The sequence below is a fragment of the Heterocephalus glaber genome, unplaced genomic scaffold, assembly GCF_053883595.1.
Source record: "Heterocephalus glaber isolate CG9 unplaced genomic scaffold, H.glaber_assembly_v1.0 deba00000470, whole genome shotgun sequence".
NCBI lineage: Eukaryota > Metazoa > Chordata > Mammalia > Rodentia > Bathyergidae > Heterocephalus > Heterocephalus glaber.
Genome location: NW_028258145.1, coordinates 4,160,959 through 4,187,916, shown reverse-complemented (window position 1 = coordinate 4,187,916; position 26,958 = coordinate 4,160,959). Strand labels below are relative to the sequence as shown.

Genomic DNA, 26,958 nt, shown 5'->3' with positions numbered 1-26,958 from the left:
CCCACGGGGGAGGGGAGACGATGGCCCCGCCCTCTCGCGGCCCCCGCCCCTAGCGTTCGCCCCCCGGGGTCTAGAGGAGGCGTGGCCGCACCGGGAGCGCCCCTGGCCTCCCAGTCGCTAGCGAGGTGGCAAGTCTCGGGTTTGTCAGAGTCCTTCAGGACACAAAACCACATTCGAGGCAGGAACGCAGGCCTATGTCGAATAAGAGAATAAAGTCCCAATTCAGATGGCGTTCTTCGCTTGACAGCAAATAACGGCCGCCCAGCGGCGAAGGTAGGAGAGGCCGGTGAGCCAGAGCGCTAATCGTGGAGCGAGTTTCGGGGGAGCCCCCGGAAACCCCGAGCAGCGAGGCCAGGAGGGCCTTTTCACTGAACGTGCAGTCGCTGCCCTGGGTCTTCACGTAGCTCCTCCTCACAGTCCTGCCTTTCCGCCTCGAAAAGTGAGGAAATTCAGATCAGTCTTGAAAGACAGATTGCATGTAAAGGAGTAATGAATACTGAAGCCAGAGTTAAGGGGCGGTAATAAGAGTGGGTGCAGAGTTCCTAAGCTGGAATCAGTGCATCAGAAAACCGACACGCTGAGGGTAGTGACGACACTTGGGTGTCCCTCACAGCAGCTGCGGGAACATCCCTGCGGCTCAGCCAGATAGATGGGAAGTCACCCCAGCAGCTGAGGTAGCAAGGGACAGCTTCAGCTAGTGATTGCAGTGTAACAAGCCACCTCAAAGGATGGAGACTTACAGCAACCATTTATTTTTAAATTTTTATGTATTTTGGTACCGGGGATCGAACTCGGGACCTTGCGCTTGCGAGGCAGGCGGTGACATCACTGAGCTAAATCCCTGGCCCAAAGCAACCATATACTATCTTTGAAGAATGATGTGTGCAAGCTGCGTGGTTCTACTGCTGCTTTCACTTGGGCTAATTCCTGTGGCTTCATTAGCAAGAGTTGATGAGCTGCGCGGTCCAAGATGGCCCTTGTGTCCCACTCTAGCAGTTGGTGCTGGCTGGCTGCTGGGCCAGCTCAGGTCACCTAACCTAAAGTAGCACTTTAGCCACCTGCTACTAGCCAAAGCAACATGAAAAGAAGAGTTAAGGGGTGGGATAACAGACCCCACTTCTTGAAAAGATGGGCCCAAAGAATCTGTGGCCATCTCTTTCAATCTCCCGCAGAACCCAATCTCTCCGTCAGTTAGAATGGAGACCACCAGGACTTACCTCTTGGAGTAAGAAGCTCCAGCGTTTATAGTTTGATGCTGATACCGTAGATAACCAGGGCTTTGTATAAGCTACGATACAGACACAGTGACTCATTTATTTATTTATTATACTTGTGACCAAGGTCACTCTGAGTCTTTTTATTTGGATGGAATGGATTTTGTTAAGTTAGTCACAATAAGAATTTTTCCTAGTTATTAAAATGGCCCCACAATATTATTTTTTAATTTATATCCTGCTAAATTTCATTTCTGTGAAATCTGAGGTGGTGCCATTTACTTTTTTTCTTTGTAATTTCCATCTGAGGTGGTTTTAGAGAATCTGACTCTATTCCTTGCTCTTTTTGTCCCTTGGTTATTGTTGCCCCTCTCCTACTTCTTCAGTTTTTCCACTGGAACCTTTCCAATGACACCTGCTTCACAGCCCTCCAGTGAATTGCTCCTTCCAGCTTTCATCCTGTATACTCCTCTTGAAAGCAAAGCTTCTTGTAAACTGCCACACATCCAGTATCTATTTCCTTCTTCACAATCAACCTTCTCCAAGATGGCTTTTGCTTCATTATTCCAGCAAAAGTGCTAGTATCACTGGTGGCATTCACGTTGCTAGATCCAATGGACTTTTCAGTCATCTAACTGTTCAGCTGACTGTCTCTGCCTGCAAAGACTCCTATGGGCAAGCTTCATGTTCACATCTTGACTTTCCTCCATACTCAGCTGCCTTTGACAGCTGTCCCTACTCTGATCAGCCCCTAAATGTTGGAGTTCATCAGATCTTTAGCTATCAATATATAGTCCTCTTAAGCAATTTCATTTATTCTTATGGATTTAAATACCATTTTTTATCCATTTAAAAATTCTATTTTTAGTTCTATACATACAATTACCTTAAAAATCTGGTATGTTTAAAAACTATCTTTCTGAGCTCACTCATTGGCCCAGGAAACCACCATGAACCTGGCCTTTTTTAAAAATCAAAAACCCCCCATCTCTCCCCCGGATGGCCATCATCATCATCATCCACTTGGACAACCATGTGATGCAAAGTTACAAATGTCACCTCCTCAGAGAAACCTTTCTCATTCCCACGATTAAAATCAACTTTATATGTTATGCCTCCTGTCTTGTTTCTTTGAAGGCTTTACTTTTTCTTCATAGCGCATTACAGTTTAGATCCTATATCATCATTGTATAGCACCCTGTCTTCCTTTGTAGACAGAACACCCTGTTAAGGCAGTGGCTTTTACTCACTGCTATATCTCCAGTACCAGCACAGTGCCAGGCTAGGTGAACAATGAATGATTTATGTTTTTTTTTCTTTTCCAAAGAAATATGGTCTGCAAATGGCAAAAAGCATGGTCTCATTTAACAATTTCATTTTTTTAAATTCCAAGATCAATATTCCTATAAATATATTTGTTTAGTTTTTGTCTGATTTATAGAACATTGTTTCCCCTTAAAGATGCCTTTTCCTCTTTTGTAATGCATATTAAGGTGATTATGCAATTGGGTATTAGGAGTGATTAAGTATTCAAGTTGAGGAATATGTTCAAAACATATGTAATATGGGTATAGCTCAGTGGTATAGCATGTGTTTATCATGGGTGAGGCCCTGGTTCAATCTCTAGCACCAAAAAAGAAACAAACAACCATATACAATATAAATAGTTACAGGTCACTTCCTAAAAAAGGTGTTAATTTCATCTAACATTACATTAGTTGATACTGCTGTTTCACAGAGCTAGATAGTTTAATAGCTGATATAAAACAGCTGTGTTTAAAAATACAAACCAAAACATGGCTAGGTGATAGCCCACCCTGCTTTCTCCAGGGTGTTCTTTTGTCTTGCTTTTTCCTCGTTTAATCGGGCCGAGCTTGCTTCACAGAGCATTTCTCTCTCACTCTTCATTTTTAGTTTTTCAAATAAACTTTGCCTCTGCTTAAAAAATCAACAACAACACTGGATTACTTTTACTAAGTATTGATGGTATAAAATGGTAGCTTATGCAAGATAAACCATTAAACTAAGAAGTATTTTCTAACTCTGAAATAGATTAAATATGGGGAGAAACGTTTTAAAAAAAAGATTTAAAATGTGAAACACTTCTGAAGATATGCAGCTTATTGGTCTTTTGCCAAGTTTATCTGTAGTGATCTTTCACGGAACAGAAATGAAAAATATAGGAAGGTAAACTATCGTAAAGCAAAATCCAAAACTGGAAATGCAACATACAGAAGTGGTACACCAGAAATAGCATGAAATACTGATGACAAATTGCTGGGACACTTCATTTTTAAACCACTCATTAAAGAAATTCTTTACAATTACAATAAAACGTTTTGGTGTCATTCAAATACTGTCGTTTTTATCAAGGTTTGAATATAATCCTAGAGAAATCTGCTTTGAATTTTGAAAGGCTTTTTCTCCCTAACCTGACTGCCTTTTCAATATGCACCATCAAAAGATACAGTTTAAGATGATTCATAAATAGTGAAAAATAAAACATATCTTACTTCATTTTTGTTAGGTGTTCCTAATGCAGTTCAGGTCTCAATAAACACCTCTTAATTGAAAGCAATTTTTGGTTTCTTCATTCCATATCTGTCATTTCTATTCCATCACTTTCTTTAACATATACCACTGAACCCAGAGCTTTTTCTGAAAGAGAGCCTGTGCCAGTCTCTTCAATTTTTGTAAAGTTCTCTTGGTTTGTGTCTTCTAATCTTATTTTCTTGGTATTTTGAAATAACTGAGTGACTGGTTCCAAACTGCTTTTCTCAGTCCCTTGCATTAAGTGATCATCCACTTTTGAATTCATTCTCATGGCAGATACCTGAGTAGCAGATTTACTATGTGAAAATCCCATTGGGTAGTTTGAAGATACCTTTTAAGGTAGTAGAAACGTTTCTTCAATTTGATTACTGAAAAATGAAAATAGAGGTCACAAATGAATACAATAGGAATTTCAACAACTGCATGGCAATATTTGTTTGAAATGTCATGGTGATGCTAAAAATATAAAGTAAAATTACCCTTTATCATTCACTGCTTACATTTTCTTTGTGGGAAGGGTTTTAGAGTATACCAATTCCTTTGAAAGTCTTTTTAAAAAGTAATTTGCCTAATTTACTATTTATCACTGTCCAGCAAACAGCAGAACTTCTCTTAGTCTTTTCTGTCATTCTTACTAACAATAATTTTTAATTCATTATTAATGGTTTAAATAATTACCGAAGGCCAAGCATTCTGCTATGTAGGTGTTCTGTAAAAAAGAAAAGATAAATAAAGATATGGACCTTGTCATTAAGGATCCTAACCTGGAGTGAGATCTTGGAGAGGTTTCCAAAGAAGGTCAGGGGCTATGACAGAAAAGATAGCCTTCCTGGTAAAACAAAGACTTAAGAAAACCTGTTGATTACGGGAGGACCAAGATCTACCAATGATGTGCAAGCAGCCACTTGAGATCTGAAGTCAACTCCACAGCCAGGAATGAAAGCACCAGCCCAGGTTCTAGAATATGTAATTCTTTGATATTTAGCTACTGTGTTTTCTTTTGATAAGTTACAATTCCATACCTATCAAGCTCTAATCCTTATACTGCAAATTTCTTTTTGAAAAATATTTAAAAATTTTAGTATGTTTATAGTACATGTTTACATTCCTTGTGGAGAGTTGGTACATGTACATAACACATCTCAATTCCTATTTTTCATCCCCTTTCCCTCCCCTCCACCTCTCCTCTCTCCATCTCAGGATCCCCTTCCCCTTTGAGAAAGATCTATCTGCTTATATCCTATTACCTCCCTATTTCTATTTTGCTCTTTTTTATACTTTGGTTAAGATTATGGTATCAATGTGCTTCCATTTTCCTACAAGTGACTCAAGTTTCTTTCTTTATAGCACAGTAGTACTGCATGGTGTGTAAATACTACATTTTCTTTTTCCATTTATCTGTTGATGGACATAGAGGCCACTTCCAAGACTTAGCTTCTGTGAATTGTGCTGCTATAAACATGTACGTATCACTATAATATAATCTTTTTAACTCTTTCAGAAAGAAACCTAGGAGAGGAAGAGTTGGGTCAAATGGAATTTCTAGTTTTTTGAAGATGCAATGCAAATTTCTAAGAAAACCCCTTGAAACTCTGTTTATGTTCTGACTGAGTATCAGTGTTTAACCTGTAACAGAACAGAGTCCTTGGCCTACTGCAGTATCCTTCATATAGTGGGAACTCAAATGGTGTTACTATAACTCTTAGATAAATAGTACAGATTTGGCTTTCTGTGACTCAAATACATCTTAACTACATTTTTAAAAGATCTCTGGTGAGACTGTAAAACATGTATACCTGTTATATTTGGAACTTAGAGATAAATATTTCTTCCTCATCAAAGATATCTAATACTATTATCAAGTTAATAAAATTGAGTTTATTCTATTATTTGGTTTTTCATCTTTAATTATGAAGGAAACACTCCCATCAAAAATGCATAACAAGACTGATGGTGTAGTTGAGTGATAGGGCACTTTCCTGGCATAGTTAAGGCACTGGGTTCAATCCTCAGCACCAAGAATAAAAAGTATAATTTTAATTTAATCATGAGGAAACAATCAGATTGAGAGACAACCAAATTGAGAGACCTCCTGTAAAACAAGATAGGCCTCAGAATTGTTTCTGACTAAAAGAAGCCAAAAATACATGATTTCCAAATGCAGTGAATGTTGTTGAATTTAAAAGGGGGAAGTATATCACATAGACTATTATTTGGACAACTGAAAAATATGGATATGTATGGTTTGTTAGATAATATTGGGTCAACAGTAAATGCCATGGATGTTATAACTGTATTGTGGTTATATGAATGAATGTCTTTGTTCATAGGAAATACACGCTGAAATAGAGTTGAAGGATCATATCTGCAACTTGCTCTCAAATTGTTTAGCAATGCATAAGTTGACAAATATAGGGAGAAAGAAAAATAGACACAATATTAACTATTGAATCTAGGAGACAGAAGCTAAAAAATGTTAAGAGTATTATTCTTGTTACATTTCTACAGATTTAAAACTTTTCAAAATACAAAATTGGAAAACACTAACAAAACCCTACAAAACAACCTACGCAGTTGAAACTAACAAATGTGAAATAATGATAACTTATGTAATTACCTATTAGCAGACTGAGTCCTTCACTCTAATGGGCTGCAGAAGGACATTAAGGAAGGAAAATAAGAAGGTAGATTTATCCTCGTGAGTCTCTCCATATCTTCCCCAGAATCTTGAGGACATAAAAGAGAAACAAGTCTTTTGCTTTGACATGCATTCGGGTCAATAGTCAAGAAGAAATCTTGAATGTATACAGAAGAATAAAAGCCCATAAGGAACAAATCAATTTGGCAAAAAAGAACAAAGAGGTTTACCTTACGAGATACTAAGATAGGGCATAAAGTAAGAAAGCAGTCACCATTGAGGTGTAGGAACAAATAAATGACCAAAAAGAACACAAAAGAACTTCAATTTGGACCTGGTTATGTTTGGGCACTATAAGGCAAAGGAGATAAACACACTAAATTTAACATGTTAGCATTGTGAGCATTGGCTTACTATGGGATCATGCAGGGTTCCTGTGATAGAATCCTTATCATAAAAGGACTTTATAAAGCAGAATCCTTATCTTATATATGAAAGTGAAGTCAAAAGGCAGAAAAGACCTAAATGTGACTGTTAGAACTATAAATGCAATAGAAGAAAATGTAAGACAATGTATTTATCACTGTGGGTCTTCTTGAACAAGACCTTAAAAGCTTAAACATTAAGGAGAAAACAGATTACTTATAACTAGGAATTTCTATTCACTGAAAAAGTACACATGATAGGACAGATGCAAAATTGGAAGGAGGTATTTTCTCTCCAAAGATGACAGGGGATTTAATAACTAGAATTAAAAAGAAGTAAAAATAAAAGAAATCCTAAAAATCAACAAGGAAAAAGAAAACCCAAGAGAAGATGGGCAAAGGATATAAAGACATAATTCAAAGACTGTGGAATCCCAAATGGGTTTTGAATGCATGAAGAGATACTCAAACTTAGTTGGTATCAGAAATCCAAGTTTACTACCATCAGACTGGTAGACTTTAGAAAAATAGACAATACTGAGTATTACAGAGAGTGCAGGATGATGGGAAACCCTGCTAGTGGAGTCATTCTTAACTCTGCTTGTATATACTATGTCCCGTCTGTTAATGAACCCTCTTTCTACTTCCACCCTTATAATTGTTATGGTTTTGGGGGCAAAGGTTCATGTATTAAAGGCTTGGACTCTAATAGAGCAATGTTCAGAGGTGGGACTTTGGAAGGTGACTGGATCATAGGAGCTCTAATTTTATCAATGGATTAATCCATTGATAGATTCATAATTTTATGGCATTATTGGGAGATGATGAAAACTTAGGAGGTGGGAGCTAGTTGAAGGGAATGGGTCATATGGGTATACTTTGTGACTATGTCTTGTACCCAGTCCCTTTCTCTCTGGCTCTATCTCACTGGTTCCTGCCTATCTTGAGGGGAGCAGCTTTGATCTACCCTGCATTCAGCCATGATATTTGGCCTCATCTCAGGCTTGAAGCAATGGGGCCAAGCTACCATGGACTGAAACCTCTAAAGCCATAAGCCAAAATAAATCTTTCCCTTCTTTTAAATTGTTTCACTCAGGTATTTTGTCACAGCGGTGAAATGCTGCCTAACATACACCATACTTCCCCACGTATAGTCTTCAAACAGTATCTGATAGGTGCCCTTTTAAAAAGTAAGGCAGATCACAACATCTTGATAGACACGTTAGTTGCTTCCCATCTCACAGCAAAAGCCAAATTACATATCTGGTCCCCAGCAATGCTAGGCAGAAGAATGGCCACCAAAGCTCAGCTAGCCTTGAGGTGGGAAAATTATGCTGGATTAATTGAAGGATACCAATCGAATCACAGGGGTTTTTTTAAGTGAAAGAATGTCAGTGTTAGAGTGAAACGTGAGAAAAATTTGCTGACTACTGTTGGCTTTAAAGATCAATGGGGACCACAAGCTAAGGAATTTGGGCAGCCTGTAGAAATTAGAAAGGGAAGTAAATAGATTCTTCTCCACAGCTCAAGAAGGACAGCAGCCTTGCTGACATATTTATTGGGCTAGAGCACAGTGAGATCCATTTTGAATGTTTAATCTCTGGAACTGTATGATAGTAAATTTGTGTTGTCTGCGGGAAATTGTTATAGTAGCAACAGGAAACTCATACAGCAGCTAATACCCTTTTCTATCTCTCTCTCTCTCTCTGATTCTTCAGCAGCCCTGTGAGGTCACAGATGTTCCTCAAGCATATGCTATGCCAAACTCTCATCTGCTACAGGGCCTTTGCACTTATAGTTCCCTCAGCCTGAAACAATTTTTGCTCTGCAAACCACTCCCGTTGGGATTAAGTAGTGACATGGAGCCTCAAACTATGAAGATCTGGCAGATTTCTGCTTCCTGCAATAGTGGAGTGACAGGAGCCAGACTGATCATCATGCTTTTTACCATTTATAAAAATCGACAACACATGAAGCAATGATTTTTAGATTTGGGACAACAGGCGGTGTACGAGAGGGACCCCTGAGAGAAAGGGAATAAAATAAGGGAGCCTCATAGAAGGGCTCATTGCCTGGAAATTTTCAAGCTTCCACACAAGAAGGGGGCCCAAAGGGGAATCTGGTCATTTTAATGAATGGAGAAGATAGTTTGGGGAGGCCAAGTGGGTAGAATCTGTGGAGAGAGGAGAGAAGCACAGAGTGAGAAAGCACTCCAGAGATCTTCAGAGGATTCCCCTCAACTCTTCAGCTGAGTGCTGACAAGGGCATGTTAAGAAGGAAACTTCTAAGGCCTGAGAGGGAACCACTGAAAAGAAGAAGGCAGAATAATTGCTGGAGCTCACACAGGTCAAGAATAGTTTAGGGCCGGGGATTTAGCTCAGTGGTTCCGCCGCCTCCCTCACAAGCGCAAGGTCCCGAGTTCAATCCCTGGTACCAAAAAAATAAATAAATAAAAAATAAAAGAATAGTTTATGTTCCCACCAGTCAGGTGGAAAGATATCCCAATATCTGGGGCATTGGGTAGAGTCTATAGAAAGGTATTGGCTCAGTAATAAAGCCAAGATTGCCCTACACTAAAGATTACACTGGACCTAGCAAATTTTAAATTAATGTCTAGCTAGGTGTGATGGTGAATCCTGTAATTCCAGAACTCAAGAGACTGAGGCAAGACAATTACAAATTTGAGCCCAATCTGGGCAGTCTAGCAACTTAGACTCTGTCTCAATCAATCAACCAATCAATCAAACAATCAATCAATGGGCTAGGGAATGTATGTAGCTCAGTGCAAAGGCCCTGGGTTCAATTCCTAGTACCAAAACAACAGCAGCAAAACTTGGCCACTAAATAGCATTGTCTAATATGGTAGAATTTATTGTAGTGATGGAAATAGGTATAGTATTCTATACCTATATCATCCTGTATGGTAGTCATTAACTATATGTAGCTTTTGGAATGTGAAATGTGGGTGGTACAAATGAGGAACTAAAATTTAATTTTATGAACATAAATTTAAATAATCACATCTAGCTAATGGCTACTGTTTTGGATAGTACAGATCTAAGGGGTCAAACTGCTCCCAAGTACCTTAACCGTATCTCAGAAGAAAGCCAAACATATTTAAACTCTAATTCTCTCTCCCTCTCTCTTTCTCTCCTGTATCCAAGTGTGTGAAATCTGCAATGTTTGGCAGTCAATCAAAACTTAGCAGGCATGAAAACACAGAAAACTTATAATCAGGAGGAATAAAAGTAGTAGCAAATCCAATCCCGTTGCACCTAATGGTGGGAGGCAGTAGCCCCTCCTTCCCTTCCACGGGTGGGAGAGTTAAACAGCCACAAAAACATCATGAAAGATACTGGTATCAAGACACTACTATATGCTCATTTTCTATGCATATTTTCAGTTATTCTAAGTGTCCTTATTCCATCATTCTTCGTGGAGGATTTCTCAATATTGGACACACACTTGACGTGGTTGTGCTTCTGTTCTCTTTTTGTAGCTTCAATCAATTTTGTATTAAATTTAGTACCAAAGCCAAATGCATCCTCTAAAAGAAGTTCATTATCACATAAGGTAACCAGGTTTTTGAAATGCTGTCTACTTTCTTGTGTCTTGTTTTTCCTTTCATGTGATTTTTGTTTTATATGGAGCACCACTAATTGAGTTGGCATTGGAAACATTTTTATTTGCAGTTATTTTGTCTACTTTTACTACTGTACCTTGTTTATGTTTGTTAGGACCAAACCTTAAAGCATGGCTAAGAGTTTTCAGTAAAAATGGAGTTACATCCATTTGGGAGAACAGTCTCCAGATCACTACAATTTCTAGTTTTGTAGGAGCGTGGCTTGGAGCATTTCCTATTCCATTAGATTGGGAAAAGCCATGGCAGGTATGGCCCATCTCCTGTACACTTGGAACAACCTTTGGGTACGTGGCTGGCCTTGTTATTTCACCACTCTAGATACACTAGAATAGATAGCAACTTACATACAAGAACAATTAACTGGAGCAAAGGGAGAAGATATTTCTTTGTGCAGATTCTGTAAGGGGTGTGCAGAAATGTATATGGTCAAAGCCAAGCAGTTCCATTTAGAGCACTGTTTTTTTTTTTAATGTAGGTTCAACATGATGTGATTGTAGCTTTTTAAACTATGAAAACCCTGAGAGATTGTACCTTCTAGTTGAAATAAAGTATTTATAATAGAAAAAAAGTAGTAGCAAATCCACAATGAGTACCTAAAAGGAGTATTTTATATATATTCCATGTCTGGAAGAAGGTAGAGTAAATCATGAGCATGATATAGTATGAAATGGAAGCTTTCTTTTGAAACATCAAATTTCCATAAATGAAAAATAAATGTCTGATGTGAAAAATATGGGTGAGACTAACACTTCCAATGAAAAGAACTGAAAGCTATAGCATTGCAAGGCTCTGGAGGTAGCTTAGTTGTAGGGTGCTTGCCTAGCATGTGTGAAGCCAGGGTTCCATCCTCAACACTGCACAAAATCTATATACAGATACATGTCATATAGAGAAATATAAATATGTAGATATATTCATATAATGTATAGATACAGCTACATATAAACATGTTTATACAGATATATCTACACATATATATAATCATATAGATAGGTAGATATAGATACATGATGATATCTATATATACCGCAATGGGAATTATCCAATCTAAAAAAATGCACAGAGCCTCAGTGAGCTATCAGAAAATACCATGTAGCTCAACATATGTGTATTTGAAGTCTCTGATTTTTTATTTTGAGGGGATCGGGAGGGGCACAGGAAAAAAAAAGGCAAAACAGATTTTGCTACTGAAGCCTTTGAAATAATGGAGAAACTAAAGGACTAGAAAACCTAGACCTTAGAACTACACATAAGGTACATGTCACAAAAGAGGCAAGTTACTATACAAGGCTTAATTGGGGCAGGGTGGGACACTCACCACCCCTTGGGTTTACAGAGAGGGAAGGACATTTTCACTTTTTTGGGTTAGGGGAGTAAACCATCTGTCCTTGATAGGAAAAGGAAAATTCTTATGCACTCCTTTGGCCTTAAAAAACTCTTTTCTCTACATTCTTTCCAAAGAATCTTCAGTAATATCTAGGTGGCATAGGTAAATGCTTAAAACTTTTCTTATTCTTTCCCATTTCCTGTATTAGTAATCCCCCTCCTCCCTTAAGTCTTCAACTGAGAGAGTTTTGTTTGTTTGGGTTTTGGTGCTGGGCAGTGAAACCTGGGCATCCTGCAGCTTAGCACCTTGCTCTACAACTGGGTCACATTGCAGCCCAATTGATGGCTTTAAAGTTAGTACATTCTTTTTATTTGTTTTCAGTCATGCTAGAAGAGACTCTTCAAAATAATCTTAGTGTCTGACAAGAATAACAGATTATCCTAACTTTTCAGGATGGTCTTTTGAAAGCGCATGCTTTTTTGTTACATATTTTATCAATGAGGTGTAATTGTATCAAAGGAAATGTGCTGTTCCCTGGATTTTTCACCGCTTTAATATGAGACAATTTCATTTTCTAGTATCTAGTTAGATTTAGAAATTATATGGTATTGAAAATAAAAGTTATCTATCCCATTTTGTGGAAAAAGTGAGTACTCACCAGAAAAAACAGGAATTGTTAAGTCTCCTCAAACGTGAGCTTACTTTTGAAATGCAAAGGTTTACACCACATCAAGATCATCAGAAGGCCGCTGTACAAACCTACCTAATGTCATCTGTAGGAAAAGACAGGGAGATAGGGTCACCATTGTAGTTCAGAAGCCCTTGGGTTAAGAAGGGTGGGCATATTAAATATTTAGAAAAATTAAGAAGATACTTCTTTTCAAGCTAGGCTCCAAAATACTGGCAGAATAGCGCAGTTCTTATTCTTTTTCACTTAGAAGCTCACTTCTCCACTTTAGAATAACCTAGTTGCTTTTTTTTTTTCCTGCACTGGTTAAATTAAATGAGCGTTCCCGGACTGAAGGCTCCTAAGTGAGCGAAGACAAGTTTAAACGGTATTAAATAGGAAAAAAAATCGATACATTATGAAACATCGCGTGAGGCAGTATGCCTCTTTTTTTGGTTAACCATCGCCAGTTTTTCTGCAAAGAGGACTGGCACTTGAAAACTACCGGCCTAGAATCTGGGATTTTTATTGCCGCCTCCCTTCTCCAGCCTGACTGGATCTTGCAAGGGTGACCGAGGTCAAAGGTCCTCGGGCTCCCCAGATCCGAGGCTGCAAGCGCTCACCCGGACTGGCAGCTCACTCCCTGGAGTCTGGAGCTGGAGGACCCGACCGGGGAGGCCCCGCCCAAAACGAGCTCTTGGGTGTAGAAAGAGCCGTGCCCAAAAGCACCCGTTCTAATAAATGTGGATCCAGAATGACGTCGAATCCCTAGGAAAAAGCCCAGAGCCATCACTGGAAGCATCAGGAGGGCGGCGGCGGGGCGTGGGGGGGGGGGAGGGAGGAGGTAGACGTGCGCACGCGCGTTCCATCTAGGTGTGTCGGCACGGAGGAAGGAAGTCGTGAGAAAGGGGTGGACACTGGTTACTAAGAGACGGGACGCTCCGGTCGGGCGTCTAGCGCTGCGTGGGCGTGCGCCTGCGTGGCGCGGATGGGCCGCGAAAAGGTCTCTCCTAGGCACTCTGTGAGGCGGACAGGTGGACGTACGCGTCGATACATGCGTGGGTGCGCGCGCACGGCTTGTAATCCCTGAGCGAGGGCGGGTCGGGCCAGCTACGCGTGCGCACGGGGCCCGGGGGCGCGCCGGACGAAAGCGGAGCGAAGGCGCCTGGGAGGTGGTAGAAGAGCCCCTCTCAGGTACTGAGGGAGCGTGAGGGCGGGCCAGACCTCGCGCAGGCCGGCGCCAACCGCCCCCGCCTCCCTCCTGCGGGGTCCCGCCTTCCTCCACCTCCGCCGGGGCGGGGCCAGGCCGATTTGGGGGCGAGCAGGGCGGAGGATGGAGACCGGGCAGGACCTGGACTGACCGCGGAGGCTCGGGCCTGGCAGTCGCAGGGATGAGCACCGCGGAGGACTTCGGGCCCGAAAGCCCGTGGAGGGCCCCGGAGCTCCAGGTAGATGCTTCGGAGATGCGCGGGGACTGCGGGCGGCCTGGGGTGGGTCTCCGCGGCCGGGACCGCTGAGGGGAGGTGGCGGCCCGGGAAGCCCTCTAGGACCCAGCCTAGACCTTGTTGTCTAGTCTCAGGAGTTCTGGGTTGAACCCAGTTCCTATGGTGACCGCTTCGCTTCCTCCCTCAGCTTTTAGCTTGGTTGTTGGGGGACGGTTCTGCCTAGAAACGCTCTGGAGTGGAGCAGAGAAACTTGGAAGTTAGAGATTTAGGAGCTCACCTTGTCTCCTCCTGACTCTCAGTTTCTCCCTTCTGAGTCGTCTTTGTAGACTTTGTAAGGGGAAGGGACGAGATGATATAGGCATTTGCATAAAATGTCATGTAATTTTAGTAGAAATTGTACACAGGAAAGGCAGGGTAAGCTGGCTTCTGTTTGAAAAACTATTGAAGCGTCAAATACAGGAGATCGTGGACTTATACCTAAATACATGTGTCCTTTTTAATTTTCAAATAAAATCAAGGATTCTGGTTTCAGGGAAACATTGCATAGATGAGTGTCTCAGCGTTTTTCCTTTTCCATTGTAGGCCCTTATGTTACGGGATGTTTGCTATTTAAAATTCTATTAGTTGTCTACATTTTCAAGTACATTTTTTGTAAGGAAATAGAGAATAACAATCGGTTTGTAAATGGAACGAATAGATAGATTATTTATAAATAAATAAGCCTAGTGTCACATTTACTTCTACATCCAGGGTAAAACTATTTCTTGTTTATATATTTTAATCCTAAGTCCTTCGGTGTAAACTATTGGGAAACAACTAAGCTTATTACGTTAAATATTTATTTCAGGTCTAAACTTAGGTATTATTTAATGTCAGCCTTCAAAATGTATCTCATTTTATTTGCTTTCTGAAGAAAAAAAATCATTACTTGTAGCGCAGAGTACAATCGGGTGTAGAGATTGGTTGAGCTCTTTTCTGTCTTCTTTTTCAGTTGCTTAGTGTAGTTTGTTTTCAGCTGGCCTATTTTTAAATCCACCGTGTTGCATAGGTAGTCAGAGCAAATGTTGTTATTCATCCCTTCAAGGGTCACATGCCTTTCTGTCCCCAGAGAGAGCCACTGTCCTGACTTCTAAGATAGCCACTTGCTTTCTTTTCCTTATAGTTTCACCATCTTTGTATAATATGAACATGCACTGTATAGTTTGATTTGTTTTTGCACTTTAAATAATTGAACTTTACTAAGTATTCTTTTTGTATCTTCACTCAACATTGTGTGTGTGTTTGTTTTACACGTTTGCAGTACATAAGGAATACATTGTGAGGAGTTGGTACTTGTACATGACACATCTTAATTCTTTTTATGTCCTCTTCCCTGCCCCTGCACCTTTCCCTCCGTCTCTTGATCCCCTTCCCATTTGCAAAAGATCTATCTCCTTGTTTCCTGTTGTCTGTTATTTTGCTCTTAAAATTATTTGTACTTTGGGCTGGCCATGGTGGTGTACACCTGTAATCTCAGCACTTGGAAGGCAGAGGCAGAAGGATTGCGGAGAGTTTGAGGCCAGCCTGGGCTACGTAGCAAGACCCTGTCTCAAAGGGTCTTTTTTTTATTTGTACTTTGGGTTTCTCATATAAGATGATATTTAAGCTTGTGAGTCTGATTTATTTTATATTATTAGAATGCACCTTGAATATTGTGTTTTAAAGATTTATCCTTGTTGCTTGTAATTTGCAGATTAGTGTTCCATTGTTAGAGTAAACCACAGTTTATCTACTTTAGATGAACAGTGTTTTTTTTATAGTTTTGGGCAATTATGAAAGATACTGCTGTGAACTAACTAGCTTGCCTGCCTCCTTCCTTCCCTCCTTCCTTCCTTCCTTCCTTCCTTCCTTCCTTCCTTCCTTCCTTCCTTCCTTCCTTCCTTCCTAGAGATAAGGTCTCTATGTAATTCAGGCTAATCTTGAACTCACTATGTAGCCCAGGAGGCTCTACAACTTGCAGCAATCCTCCTGCCTTGACCACTTGAGTGTTGAGATTACAGGTGTGCGCTACCACAGCTGGCAAATATTCTTTTTTTTTTTTTGGTACTGGGGATCGAACTTGGGTCCTTGCACTTTCAAGGCAGGCAGCAGAACCACTGAGCTAAATCCCAGGCCCGCCAAATATTCTTATACATATATCCCAGAAAAATCTTGTTTTGAAGTGAGCTAACTGGTAGGGTAGATCTTACCTCTTATTTCACCACAAAATGAAAATTGTACCAGGTAGGAACTTCCTCAGATGTCTACTCCTCATCTAAATCTTCACTTATCCTTGTTTTTTAATTCTTGTCTCAGGGGATGATGCACACTCTACCTGGGTTTCCTCATATTACCTCATTTTCTTTCTCCATCAGTTACATTAACCTGTACTGGGAATGATTGTTTCTATACTGTTCTACACCTGAGGCCTTGGACTTCAGGGAGTTCTTCAGATACCTGAATTTGCAGAGTTTTATGTATATAGATTGAGTATTCCATATCCAAAACAATTGAAACCACAAGTGTCAGAAGACCACATTTTGAATTTTTTTCAGGGGGAGACTTGACATATGCATAAACATAATGAGATATTCTGGGGATGGAACTCAAGTTTAAACATAGCATTCATTTAAATTTCGTATATACATACCTTAAACATATGGCGTGAAGGTAATTTTCTTTTTCAGTACTGGGAATAAAACCTGGGGGCACTTTACCACCCTCCCTCACCCTCAGCCCTTTTTGATTTTTTATTTTGAGATGATCTTGCTCAGTTTCCTGGCCTGGGCTCAAACTTGTGATCCTTTTCTGTCTCAGTCTTCCAAATAGCTGAGATTATAGGCATTTACTATTGCACTCACCTGACGGTAATTTTGAACAATATATATATTTTTCTTTTATTGGTACATTTTAGGTATACAATATGTTTACATTTATCATTGGGTGCTTGTACCTGTACATGATGTGTCTTAGTTCTTATTTTTTTCCCCATTACCTGTGTGCCCTTCACCCCCTCCACCCTTCCCTATTTACATAGATTTTGTTTCCATTTTTTTTCTTTTCTCATAATTTTTCCTTTCCCTTCTTCCCTTTCCCCTTCCCCTCCCACCACCCCTACACCTTTGGACCTTTTCCTATTTCAAGTTGTGAATTATTCATTTTAATCCTTATTTACACTTTCAGTTTCTCAGTATTTACACATGTGTGTCCTATTTATTTCACTTAAGAGTATGGCCTCAGTATGCATCCATTTAGCTATAAATGTCTCTAGTTTCTCTTTCTTTATGGCTGAGTAGTACTCCGTTTTATAAAAAAAACCACATCTTTATCCAGTTTCCAGTTGATGGGCACTTGGGCTATTTCCAAGCTTTAGCTATTACAAACTGTGCCGCTATAAACATGGGTGCACATATACCGGTGTGGTGTGATTCTTTTAATTCTTTGGGGAAGATACCCAGCAGGGGAATAGCAGGGTCAAATGGGACCTCTAGCCCTAGTTCTTTGAGGTATCTCCATACTGATTTCCACAGTGGTTGCACCAGTCTACACTCCCACCAGCAGTGGAGCAGTGTTCCCCTTTCCCCACAGCCCCGCCAGCATTTGTTATTGGTTGATTTCTTGATAGCAGCCATTCTTTCTGGGGTGAGGTAGAATCTCAGTGTTGTTTTCATCTGTATTTCTCCAGTGACCAGTGATGTTGAACATTTTTTCATATATTTATTTGCTGCTTTTACTTCTTTGTCTGAGAAATGTCTGTTCATTTCAGATGCCCATTTTTGAATTGGGTCTTTGAATTTGGGAGGTCTGATTTTTTTCAATTCTTTATATATTCTAGATAGTAGTCCTTTGTCTGAGGTACAGCTGCTAACATTTTTTTCCCACATTGTAGGTTGTCTGTTAGCTCTGTTGGTGGTTTCTCTTGCAATGCAGAAGCGTTTTAATAAGATGAGATCCCAGTTGTTGATTCTTTGTGCTAGTTCCTGTGCTACTGAAGTTTTGTTGATTCTTTGTGCTAGTTCCCGTGCTACTGAGGTTCTGTTGAACAATATTTCTGATGTGCCTACATTTTGGTTATGGCCATACACCTGAGGTCAGTGACGTATTTTTTACTTGTGGCATCAGCACTCAAAGAATTTTGGATTTTGGAGTATTTCACGTTTTGGATTTTTAGATTAGGGATGTTTAACCTTTATTTGCACTTTTCTGAGAAGAGGAGTCAGGGTTTTTGTTTGATTGTAAAAAACAAAAGAAGTCCTTAATTTAAAGAGAATTAACAACTTTTTTTTTTTTTTTTTTTTTGAGACGGGGTCTTCTCATTTATGTAGTTCAGGCTGCCTTGAACTCACTATGTAGCCCAGGCTGGCCTGGAACTTGCTGTGCTCCTCCTGCCTCAGCCTCCTGTTTTTTTCCCTCTTACAATCACCCTTGTACAACTTTGGTCTTCCTCTGACTTTTGCTCTCTTTTCCTCTTGTAATTATGCTTAAAAGTAATGTACATTTTCTGTTTCCTTTAAAAAAATCCTCAGTCATTCCTTAGTCCTCTTCAGACTTACTTTCATCCCACCCCTACTGCTGAAATTGTTTTGTTTAAATAATGAGACTTCATTATTTTGAAAATGTTTTATTGAGTAGATATAAATATTTTATTGAATAAAATTACTGTTATATTGAACAACTTTATGGTTTCAGGCACTAGAGACATCAGAGTGCCCTGGACTATAGCTTGGTGGTAAAGTGTTGCCTAGCATATGTGAAGTCCTGGGTTGGATCTCTAGCATCTCTCCCCCACAATAAAAGAAAGGAAAAAAAAAAGAAGAAAATAGGTATCATAGTTACCAGACAAGAATTTACATGTCTTACAGTTTGTATCTTAGTAAAGGGAAGACAGACAATAAATGAGACCAAATAAGTGATACAATTTCAAGTAGCAATAGTGTAAATAGCCTAAACAGTGACTAGGAAAGGCTACTGTAGGAAAGAAATAGGTAAGACTATAATATTTGAGCCAGATTGCTGAGGATGAGAAGTAGCAAACCATGCAAAAGGCTGTGGTAATTTGTAAACAACAAAAATTTAATTCCCAGTACTGGAGGCTGGGAAGTCCAAGGTCATGGCACTAGCAGATTTTGTGTCCTTTAAGGTTCTATTTCCTGTATCACAGACAACTTCCAGTTATTTTTTTCACAGGATAGAAGGGGGCAAGAGAATTCTCTGGGGCCTTTTTTATAAGCCAATTAAATATGACCTAGTCCCTTCTCAAAGGCTGTACCTTTTTTGGGGGAGGGAGGTGCTGGGAATTGAACCCAGGGCCTCAGGCATTCCAGACCATTGAGCTGCATCCTCAGCCCCCATACCTCTTAATGTGATCATTTGGGGGTTAAAATTTCAACATATGAGTTTAGGGGGCACAAATATTCAGATCATAGCAGCACATTAGAAGAACAGAAAGAAAATAAATAAAACTAGTGGGTGAACAAAAAAGACAGTACCAGATCAATTAAGTGAAGACAGGGACCAAATCATGTAGGGCCTTAAAAAGTTTCCATTTCATTGTGATTGTAGTGGGAAGCCACTGGACTGTTTTTGAAAATTATCTCATTTTATTTAAAAAGAATTTTAAATTAGTGCATGTATGCAGTACATAATGATCATAATTGTCTTGGGGAGTTGGTACATGTACATAACAATCTTGATTCTTCCTTTATCCCCTTCCCTTCACCACCCTCCTCCTTTCTCCATCACTTGGACTCCTTCCCTTTTGCAAAAAAATCTATCTCCCTCTTCCCTGTTACCTTTCATTTTGCATATGTATGATTTCTCATATAAGAGAAACCATGCAGTATTTAAGCTTGTGTCTGATTTATTTCACTTAATATTACAGTCTAATGGTGCATCCTATTTCCTACTGACTCAAATTTATCCATTATGGCAGAGTAGTACTTAAAGTGATTGATTTGATTTTAGTGTGGAGAATAAGTTGTAGGTGAAAAACAAGCAGAAATACCAGTAGGAATTTGTAGTAATCTAGGTAGGAGATGATGGTGACTTGGACTAAGGAGGTGGTAATAAAAATGTTCAGAGTGAATGTTTTTAGAATATATTTTGGTGGTGGAAACAACAGGGCTTGCTGATAAATGAGAGTCAGTGAAAAAGAACAAATATCACTCCTTAGCTTTTGACCTTGGGCATATTCACAAATGATGATGAAAGAATGTATTGGAGGCAGGGCTGAAAGCAGGCTGCGGGGTTTGAGAGGTCTGTTCTGGACTTGTTGAAGTGGCCATGGCAGTGGATATCCAGTAAGAACAATATAATGTATTAAATGCTCTAATAGGGCTACATTGATAGCTTTGGGGAATGAAGAGTAGATTCTAAGTCTTTTCTGGAGAAGTGAAAGTCAGAAATGCTTCTTTGTGTCCTTTTCTCTGTATTTTCTTACTATACATGTACATTACTGATATGATAGTAGTCATGCTGTGCTGTAATTTCTGATTGGTTTTGGACTTCTGTAAAGTAAGGGTTGAAATTGTAGATTTTTGTTTGTTTTCTGTGTTTTTAATCCCCGTATGTTAATATCATTGGTTCATTCTTATTTTGGCTATTTATAAATTTGATTAGTGAATAAATGTGATTATTGTAATCTGATAGCATGAGCTGAAACAGTTATAGTAGGAATAGAAGAAATGTATTTGAGAAAAATTTTAGTGAAACTATCAGGACTTGATGGTTGATTAGGTGAGTTAGTGAGAGGAATTATTAATAATAGTAATAATAAATCATATATATGATACTATATGCAAGGCACTATTCTAAGTGCTTTACATATATTAACTTACTTAGTCCTTGTACAACTCTATGAGGCAGGCACTACTATCATCATTCCTAGTTAATAGACAAGCTAAAGCCAGAGAAACAACATGTCCAAGGTCATACAACTAGGCAGCAGAACTAGGATTATGAACATAGGCAATCTAACTAACATCAAAATATACTCTTAGCCAGTATACTGTTTCTCGGTGGAGAATGAAAGTTTCACTTGTGTTCTCTGAGATCTATACAAAAACACCAAATCCCATTCTAATGGATATTGATATTAGAAATCACAGGAATTTGGAAGATATTCACATGGCCTGAAGTGTGGAAACTGCCAGGCTATGAGTGGTAATTTCAAATACACACATCCCTTACCCCCCCAGAAATATTGTTTCCAAAGCTAAAAGACAGAAGGTAGCAGCTCCAACATGCTTGTTCATGATTGTCACATGGATTTATGGCCTTTTCCTATTTTTAATTCCTAGACTAGCCTAATAGGTAATTTTAGAATAGGTAATTTTAGAATAGGTAATGTAGAATCTCCATTTGACTGCTCAGCTTACCAAAGAGAAGAAGGGAAAGGTCAATTTGTCTCCTTTGGTACACTGCTTCATTATCAACCTCAACAAAATTTTATTGGCAGGTTGGTGGAGAGAGAGAGAGCTTCCAGGTATTGCATGTTCTTAAGATCCTCATAATTTTGTGAGAAGGACATATCCAGAAAAAATAGCTACATAAATTGTTCTGTAATCAATATATTGAAGTCTTAATAAAGAAGTGATTATTATATAATGGTAATAATAGAGAAAACCTCCTGGAAAATTTAGAATTCAGGCTGGGCCTTAAAAGGATTTAGTTAAATTGAGAAAATTACTTCTAAGTGTATGTATTAAGAATGTATAAAATAGTTTGTCTTGAGGAGTTCTTAGAGGTTTCAAGTAGGAGATAAGTTTGGAAAGTGAGAATTATGAAGAGCTGAATATTGAGCAGGTTTACATTTTAACTAAATAGACCCTTGAAATTCAAACTGAGGTATTAACCAAAGAAGAAGTATAGGGCATCTTTTTCCTGAAGTGCAGAATCTCAGGTCTTCTTTGAATAAAAATCTGCATTTTAGTCAGCTTTCCCATTGCTGGGACACAGTACCCCATATGCATAACTTGAAGTAAGTTTTATTTATTTATTTTATTTTATTTTTAAATTTTTGCTACCAGGGATAGGGAAGTAAGTTTTAATTTAGCTCCTGGTTCAGGGCTTCAGTCCACTGTTAGCTAGTTCCAAGGCAGAAATATCATGGCACAAGCATGAGGTGGAGCAGAGCTGCTCAATTCATGGTGGCTAGGAAGTAGAGCAGGGCAACAGTGCCAGAAAAGAACCTGCAAGGGACCATATATAGTACCCATGGCCCATCCAGACACCCAGGAGTGTGCTCTACTAATCTGCAAGGTAATCGTAATCCAATAAAGTTGAGATATCAGGATGAATGATTACAATCCACCCATTGTCAACTTCAAACCCCAAAATATCTCCTTAAACCATACTTAATCTCCAAATAAAGACAATAGTAGGTTCATAATTCCACCTAACATGTTTCAGCTATCCCACATACAACCAGAAATGCAATAATCCCTTCCTTAAAGTTTCAGTAGGTCCAGTGTTTTGCAAAGTCCAAGTCCAACTCTCTTTCGAGATTCAAGGGAAACTATTAGTCATAAACCTCTGTAAAAGTTAAAAAGAAATTGCATAATCCCAAATGCTATGGCTTGTGTCTAGATGTCCCACCAAAGCCTCATGCAATCATGGGTTGGGCTTTTCAAAGGTGGCTAGATCTAGAATGCATGATGTTAGCTAGGATTAAGGGTGTGTGATTACCACATTTGTCCACTGGTTGGGTTGGTATAGTTCTGAGTATGAATAATGAGAAGACCCATCCTGGGTATGAGTGCTACCCACCCTAAGGGCATATAGCCTGGATATGAGGGATAGAAAGAGGGTCACTGTAGCTTGCTGCTCACTGCCTTCTGCCTGCCATGAACTGTTTCTCCTCTGTGATGCCCTTCTGTCATGCCACTCTGCCTTGGAGCCAGCCAACCATGAACTGAAACCTCTATAAACTATGAGCCAAATAAACCTTTCTTCCTTTAACTTTGGGCATTGGGTATTTTGTCTCAGTAGCGAGAAAAATAACTAAGGCATTAAGATAAAGCTGGCACCAGGTAAACATTCCCTTTTCAAAAGGGAGGAAGTGGGAGATAAAAAAGAATCTGAGCAAAGGAAGACTGAAAACCAGCAGGGCAAACATTAAATCCTATAGCTGCATATTCAGCATCTGGGGCACGTGGTGGTAAATATGATTTCCAAAGGATATGGGTGGCCTCATCCCCTGTGGCCTTGCTGATTGCAGCCCACAAAGCCTCTTTTTTTTTTTTTTGGTACCAGGGATCAAACTCGGGTCCTTGCCCGGTGAAACCACTGAGCTAAATCCCCAGCCCCAAAGCCTCTTTTTAGGGCAGCTCTCAGTTGATGTTCACATTCCTGGCATCTCTGACTTTCTGAGGTCTCCACTGCACCATAGCTTTATGTATTGCCCTCTTAGGGGCTTCTTGCCTGGCTTCCTGGGTCTTCCTTTGAAATCTTTGTGGGAACCCGACCCCCACAGTTTTTGCATTCTGCATATAAAACCAATATCACATGGATGATGCCAAGGTCTGCTGTCTGTAGAAACAGTAGCCAGGTATCCTTAGACCATGGATGGCTGAGCATGGTGAAATGAATCCCAGGGAACCAGTTTCCTGTGAGCCCCTTTTCAAGCAGGCATCCCAGGGATTCTCTTCTCAAAAGAAAAGGTGATGCTTTTGCATGCTTGGGATCTTAGAGGTCTTGGTGATTCATGAAATGCCTTCAAGGCATCTTCTCCCCCTTCTACAAAGTACTTGTTTTTCTGTGTTTGTTTGTTTGTTTGTTTGGTACCGGGATCGAACTTGGGGCCTTGTGCTTGCAAGACAGGCGGTGGAACCACTGAGCTAAATCCCCGGCCCTTTCTGTTTGTTTTTAATGGCACTAATCTCTTTAGCAGCCAGATCTCCTTTGATCCAAACTTTACACATGGTTCTTTCTGGGCTAAAATGTAAGTTTTCAAATTTTTCTGCTCTGCCTTTTATCTTTAATTCTTACTATAAATCTGGCCAAGCAATCAGCAATACCCATGCCACAGCTTGATTTTAAGCTGTCTTGAAATTTTCTCCTCCAGATAAATTAGTTCACTTTCCTTTATCTCAGTCTTCCACAAAATCTCAGGACGTAGGGAAAATGTAGAAAGACCTTTTGCCAGAGCATAACACGAATGATCTATAGTCCAAATGCCAGTGGACTTCTTGTTCCCAACTGAAACCTCCTGAGGCTGGCCTTTACTGTCCATATTCCTGTTAACATTGGGCTTTTGAGTGCTGATCAGAATCACCCATTAGGCTCTGCTTATAGCATTCTAGGCGTTCTCTAGCCCGCATCTCCAAACTCCTCCCATAAGTCAGTTCCAAAGGCTTCTAAACTGCATGGTCAGGTAGAATCGCACTAACCCCATTCTTGGTATCAGTTTTCTGTATTAGTCACTTTTCCTGCCACTGAGACACAATACCTGATATGCATAACTTAAAGGAGTGTTTTAATTTGGCTCAGAGTTCAGAGGATTCAGTCCATGGTTGGCTGGCTCCAATGTAGAAATATCCTGGTAGAAGTGTTGGATGGAGCAAAATTGCTCAGTTCGTGTCATCTGGAAAGCAGAGCAAGGGGAACAGTGCCAGAGAAGAACAGGCAAGGGATCATATATAGTACCCAAGGGCATTCTCCCATCACTGACTAGACATACCCAGAAGTGTGCTCTACTAATCTGCTAGATATTTCTAAATCTAGTGAAGTTGACATGAAAAACTCTGAATGTTGAGCAGCTTTACATTTTAATTAAGTGGACCCTTGAAATTCAACTGAAGTGTTAACCAAATTGTGATTGCTGGACAGCTTCAAAATGCAGAATCTCAGTTCTAATGTGAATAAGCATCTACATTTAAACAACATTCTTTATGTGCATTTATATGGTTAATAGATTTTATGTTGTTCAGTATAAATACTGTATCAGTTTACATTGCTACCAGTGATGTGTAAAGATGGTAAATTTTATATCCAACTCATTAGTCTTTAAAACAGGGTACTTCAGTGTTGCTTTCATTGGTATCCAGTCCAAAGGATAAAATTGAACATTTCTATAAATGTCCATATTTGTTACCAGTTTTTATTAGGGTATTTTTTTCCTTTTTATTTATAGGAATTATTTGTATATTAGGGAATTTAGCCCTTTGTGATATTGGCAGAAATCCTTTTTGTTGACATACAATACCAATGGCAGACATGTTGCTAATGGTTCCTGTATTGGACAACATAGGCCTAGAGATATACGGCTCACTTTGTTACTGACTTATATCTCCTTAGAATAGTGATAGAATAGAGCATGCCTTTGAAAAGCATGTTCAATATCATAGTTTTATATTTGGAAAACACAAAGTTTTTAAGTAAATTTAAGAAGATAAAGCTTGAAATTCTCTTGCAGTAGGACATAGTTAATAGCTATTGAAAATATATCTAAGAATGTTACTGATTTTTGAAGTTTATTGATTATTGTGAAAAATCACAGAGCCATTTTAAATTGAATGCTTCTGTATATTTCTATTCTTCCCATTAGGTTACCACCAAAGAACATCGTTCTGGTCTAGGGGCTCTAGTTTCTGAAGCTGAAAAAAACCAGAATACTCTCCAGCTAGAACAAGAAGTGAAAAACCAAGATAAATTCATCTCTACACTGAAATTACAGGTTTCTTTTAGTTTACATATGTATTTCTCATGAGTTAATTTGGGATGGGAACCTACTTTAAAACAAGGGGATGGAGAATAAATAATTACTGATTCAGAGCTTGTTGAAATCTAATGGGTCTAAAAATCAATTAATTTTTATCTTAACCTTTTTGATATACATGGATTTAGAGGCAGTAAGTGCAAACTCTGTGACAAGTGTTGTATCAGGTGCTTTAAAGTACACAATCTTACTTAATCATTTCCAACTTGTGAACTAATGATGTTATTTCCATTTATATGGATGGGAACTGAAGTTACAAGAAGTTAAATAATTATAATGTTCAATTAATAAAGTTGATTTCTCTGAACTTCTCGGTTAATCGGGATTTGAATGCAGTCCTCTGAACTGCAAGTGCAGTACTGTTTGTATTCTCCTGGTGCCTCATATGTGGTGTAGCTATTAAAAGCCACTTCTGGGAGACAGAATAGACTTACCTTTTCTTATTCATCCTTTTAAATACAGCTAGCAACTCTGAACATTGTATATATAAAACAAACTTAAGAAAGGTAGGTAGAAGGAGGAAAACTAGTTAGGGACCTCAAGACACAAAGAACATGTTAGTGAGTTCCTGTATTTTCTTTTTCTCAATATATCCTAGACAGAATGCTAGAATAACTGGCACCTGGAAATGACAGTGGGCACAGTCAAGACCCCAGAAAAGGCATCTCACCCTAACCAGAGGACTAGGAAAGGGACGGCTGTACAAGGTAGACAACTTCTGGACAATAACTGATCACTCCAAACATCACAGAAAAGAACTTCAGCCCCAGTACCTCCAGCCCAGGCAAGAGCCTAGACCAGTGATGGTGAACCTTTGAGAACTTTCAATGATTACAAACAGCTGTCTGGAGCACGAATGCCATAGGTTCACCACCACTGACCTGCCTTTGACTCTTGCCAGGCTGTAACAAGGAGCTTCACCTGTGCCTCGTATGGCCTCATTTCTTGCACCACACTCTCAGCCAGCATGTTATCAAAGAAGGCCGAGTGAGGAACCAGAACTTTGTTTCCCACCAGGTAGTAAGGAGCACCCATGCCCTAAGTTTTGGTAGAAACAACGTGGGGAGACAAGACTTCTGCTTCCACGCTGCAGTAAGAAGTATCCCTTCTTTCAAGGGTGGTATCAGAGGATACCTAGTGCAGAGTCAGGACTTTACTGCTTCTCAGCACAAGTAAGACCACCCAACAACAGTGTCAGTGGAGGATAAAGGGGGAGCAGTAATGAAGTGTCTCTTCCTCCCATTTCCATTGGTAATCGCAGAGGACTAGTAGAGAGCCTGCACACTCACCCCTGCCTCTCAGTAACAAAGAT

The 26,958-nt window shown here is 39.5% G+C and overlaps 1 protein-coding gene, 1 long non-coding RNA gene and 1 pseudogene across 12 annotated transcripts in view; 2 read left to right on the top strand and 1 right to left on the bottom strand.

Moving 5' to 3' along the window:
* Positions 1-74: 74 nt before the first annotated feature.
* LOC101725884 (uncharacterized protein C2orf15) lies at positions 75-14,002 on the bottom strand. 3 transcript variants are annotated; one of them, XR_002394764.2, is made up of 4 exons: positions 13,091-13,290; positions 12,459-12,573; positions 3,728-4,135; positions 75-3,152 (listed from the first exon to the last, which is right to left on the bottom strand). It is a non-coding gene; the product is annotated as an uncharacterized protein C2orf15 (long non-coding RNA). The 3 variants fall into 3 exon arrangements; XR_002394766.2 differs by lacking the exons at positions 75-3,152; positions 13,091-13,290 and adding an exon at positions 13,829-14,002 and having other exon boundaries at positions 3,154-4,135; XR_001183423.3 differs by lacking the exon at positions 75-3,152 and having other exon boundaries at positions 3,154-4,135.
* LOC101726483 (GPI ethanolamine phosphate transferase, stabilizing subunit pseudogene) lies at positions 4,133-10,854 on the top strand (annotated as a pseudogene). The gene is made up of 2 exons (XR_015448193.1): positions 4,133-5,229; positions 8,549-10,854. The product of XR_015448193.1 is annotated as a GPI ethanolamine phosphate transferase, stabilizing subunit pseudogene (transcript).
* Positions 13,364-26,958, top strand: part of Tsga10 (testis specific 10) — a 120,692-nt gene continuing 107,097 nt past the window's right edge. For 6 of the 8 annotated variants that reach the window (XR_015448154.1, XR_002394763.2, XM_087203459.1 and 3 more), the window contains exons 1-2: positions 13,770-13,915; positions 25,476-25,604. Coding sequence is in view for 4 of the 8 variants with exons in the window: in XM_087203459.1 (XP_087059585.1) it covers positions 13,859-13,915; positions 25,476-25,604 (186 nt within the window). In the remaining 4 variants the exon portion in view is untranslated. The other 2 variants (XM_021258061.2, XM_021258062.2) reach the window with 2 other exon arrangements.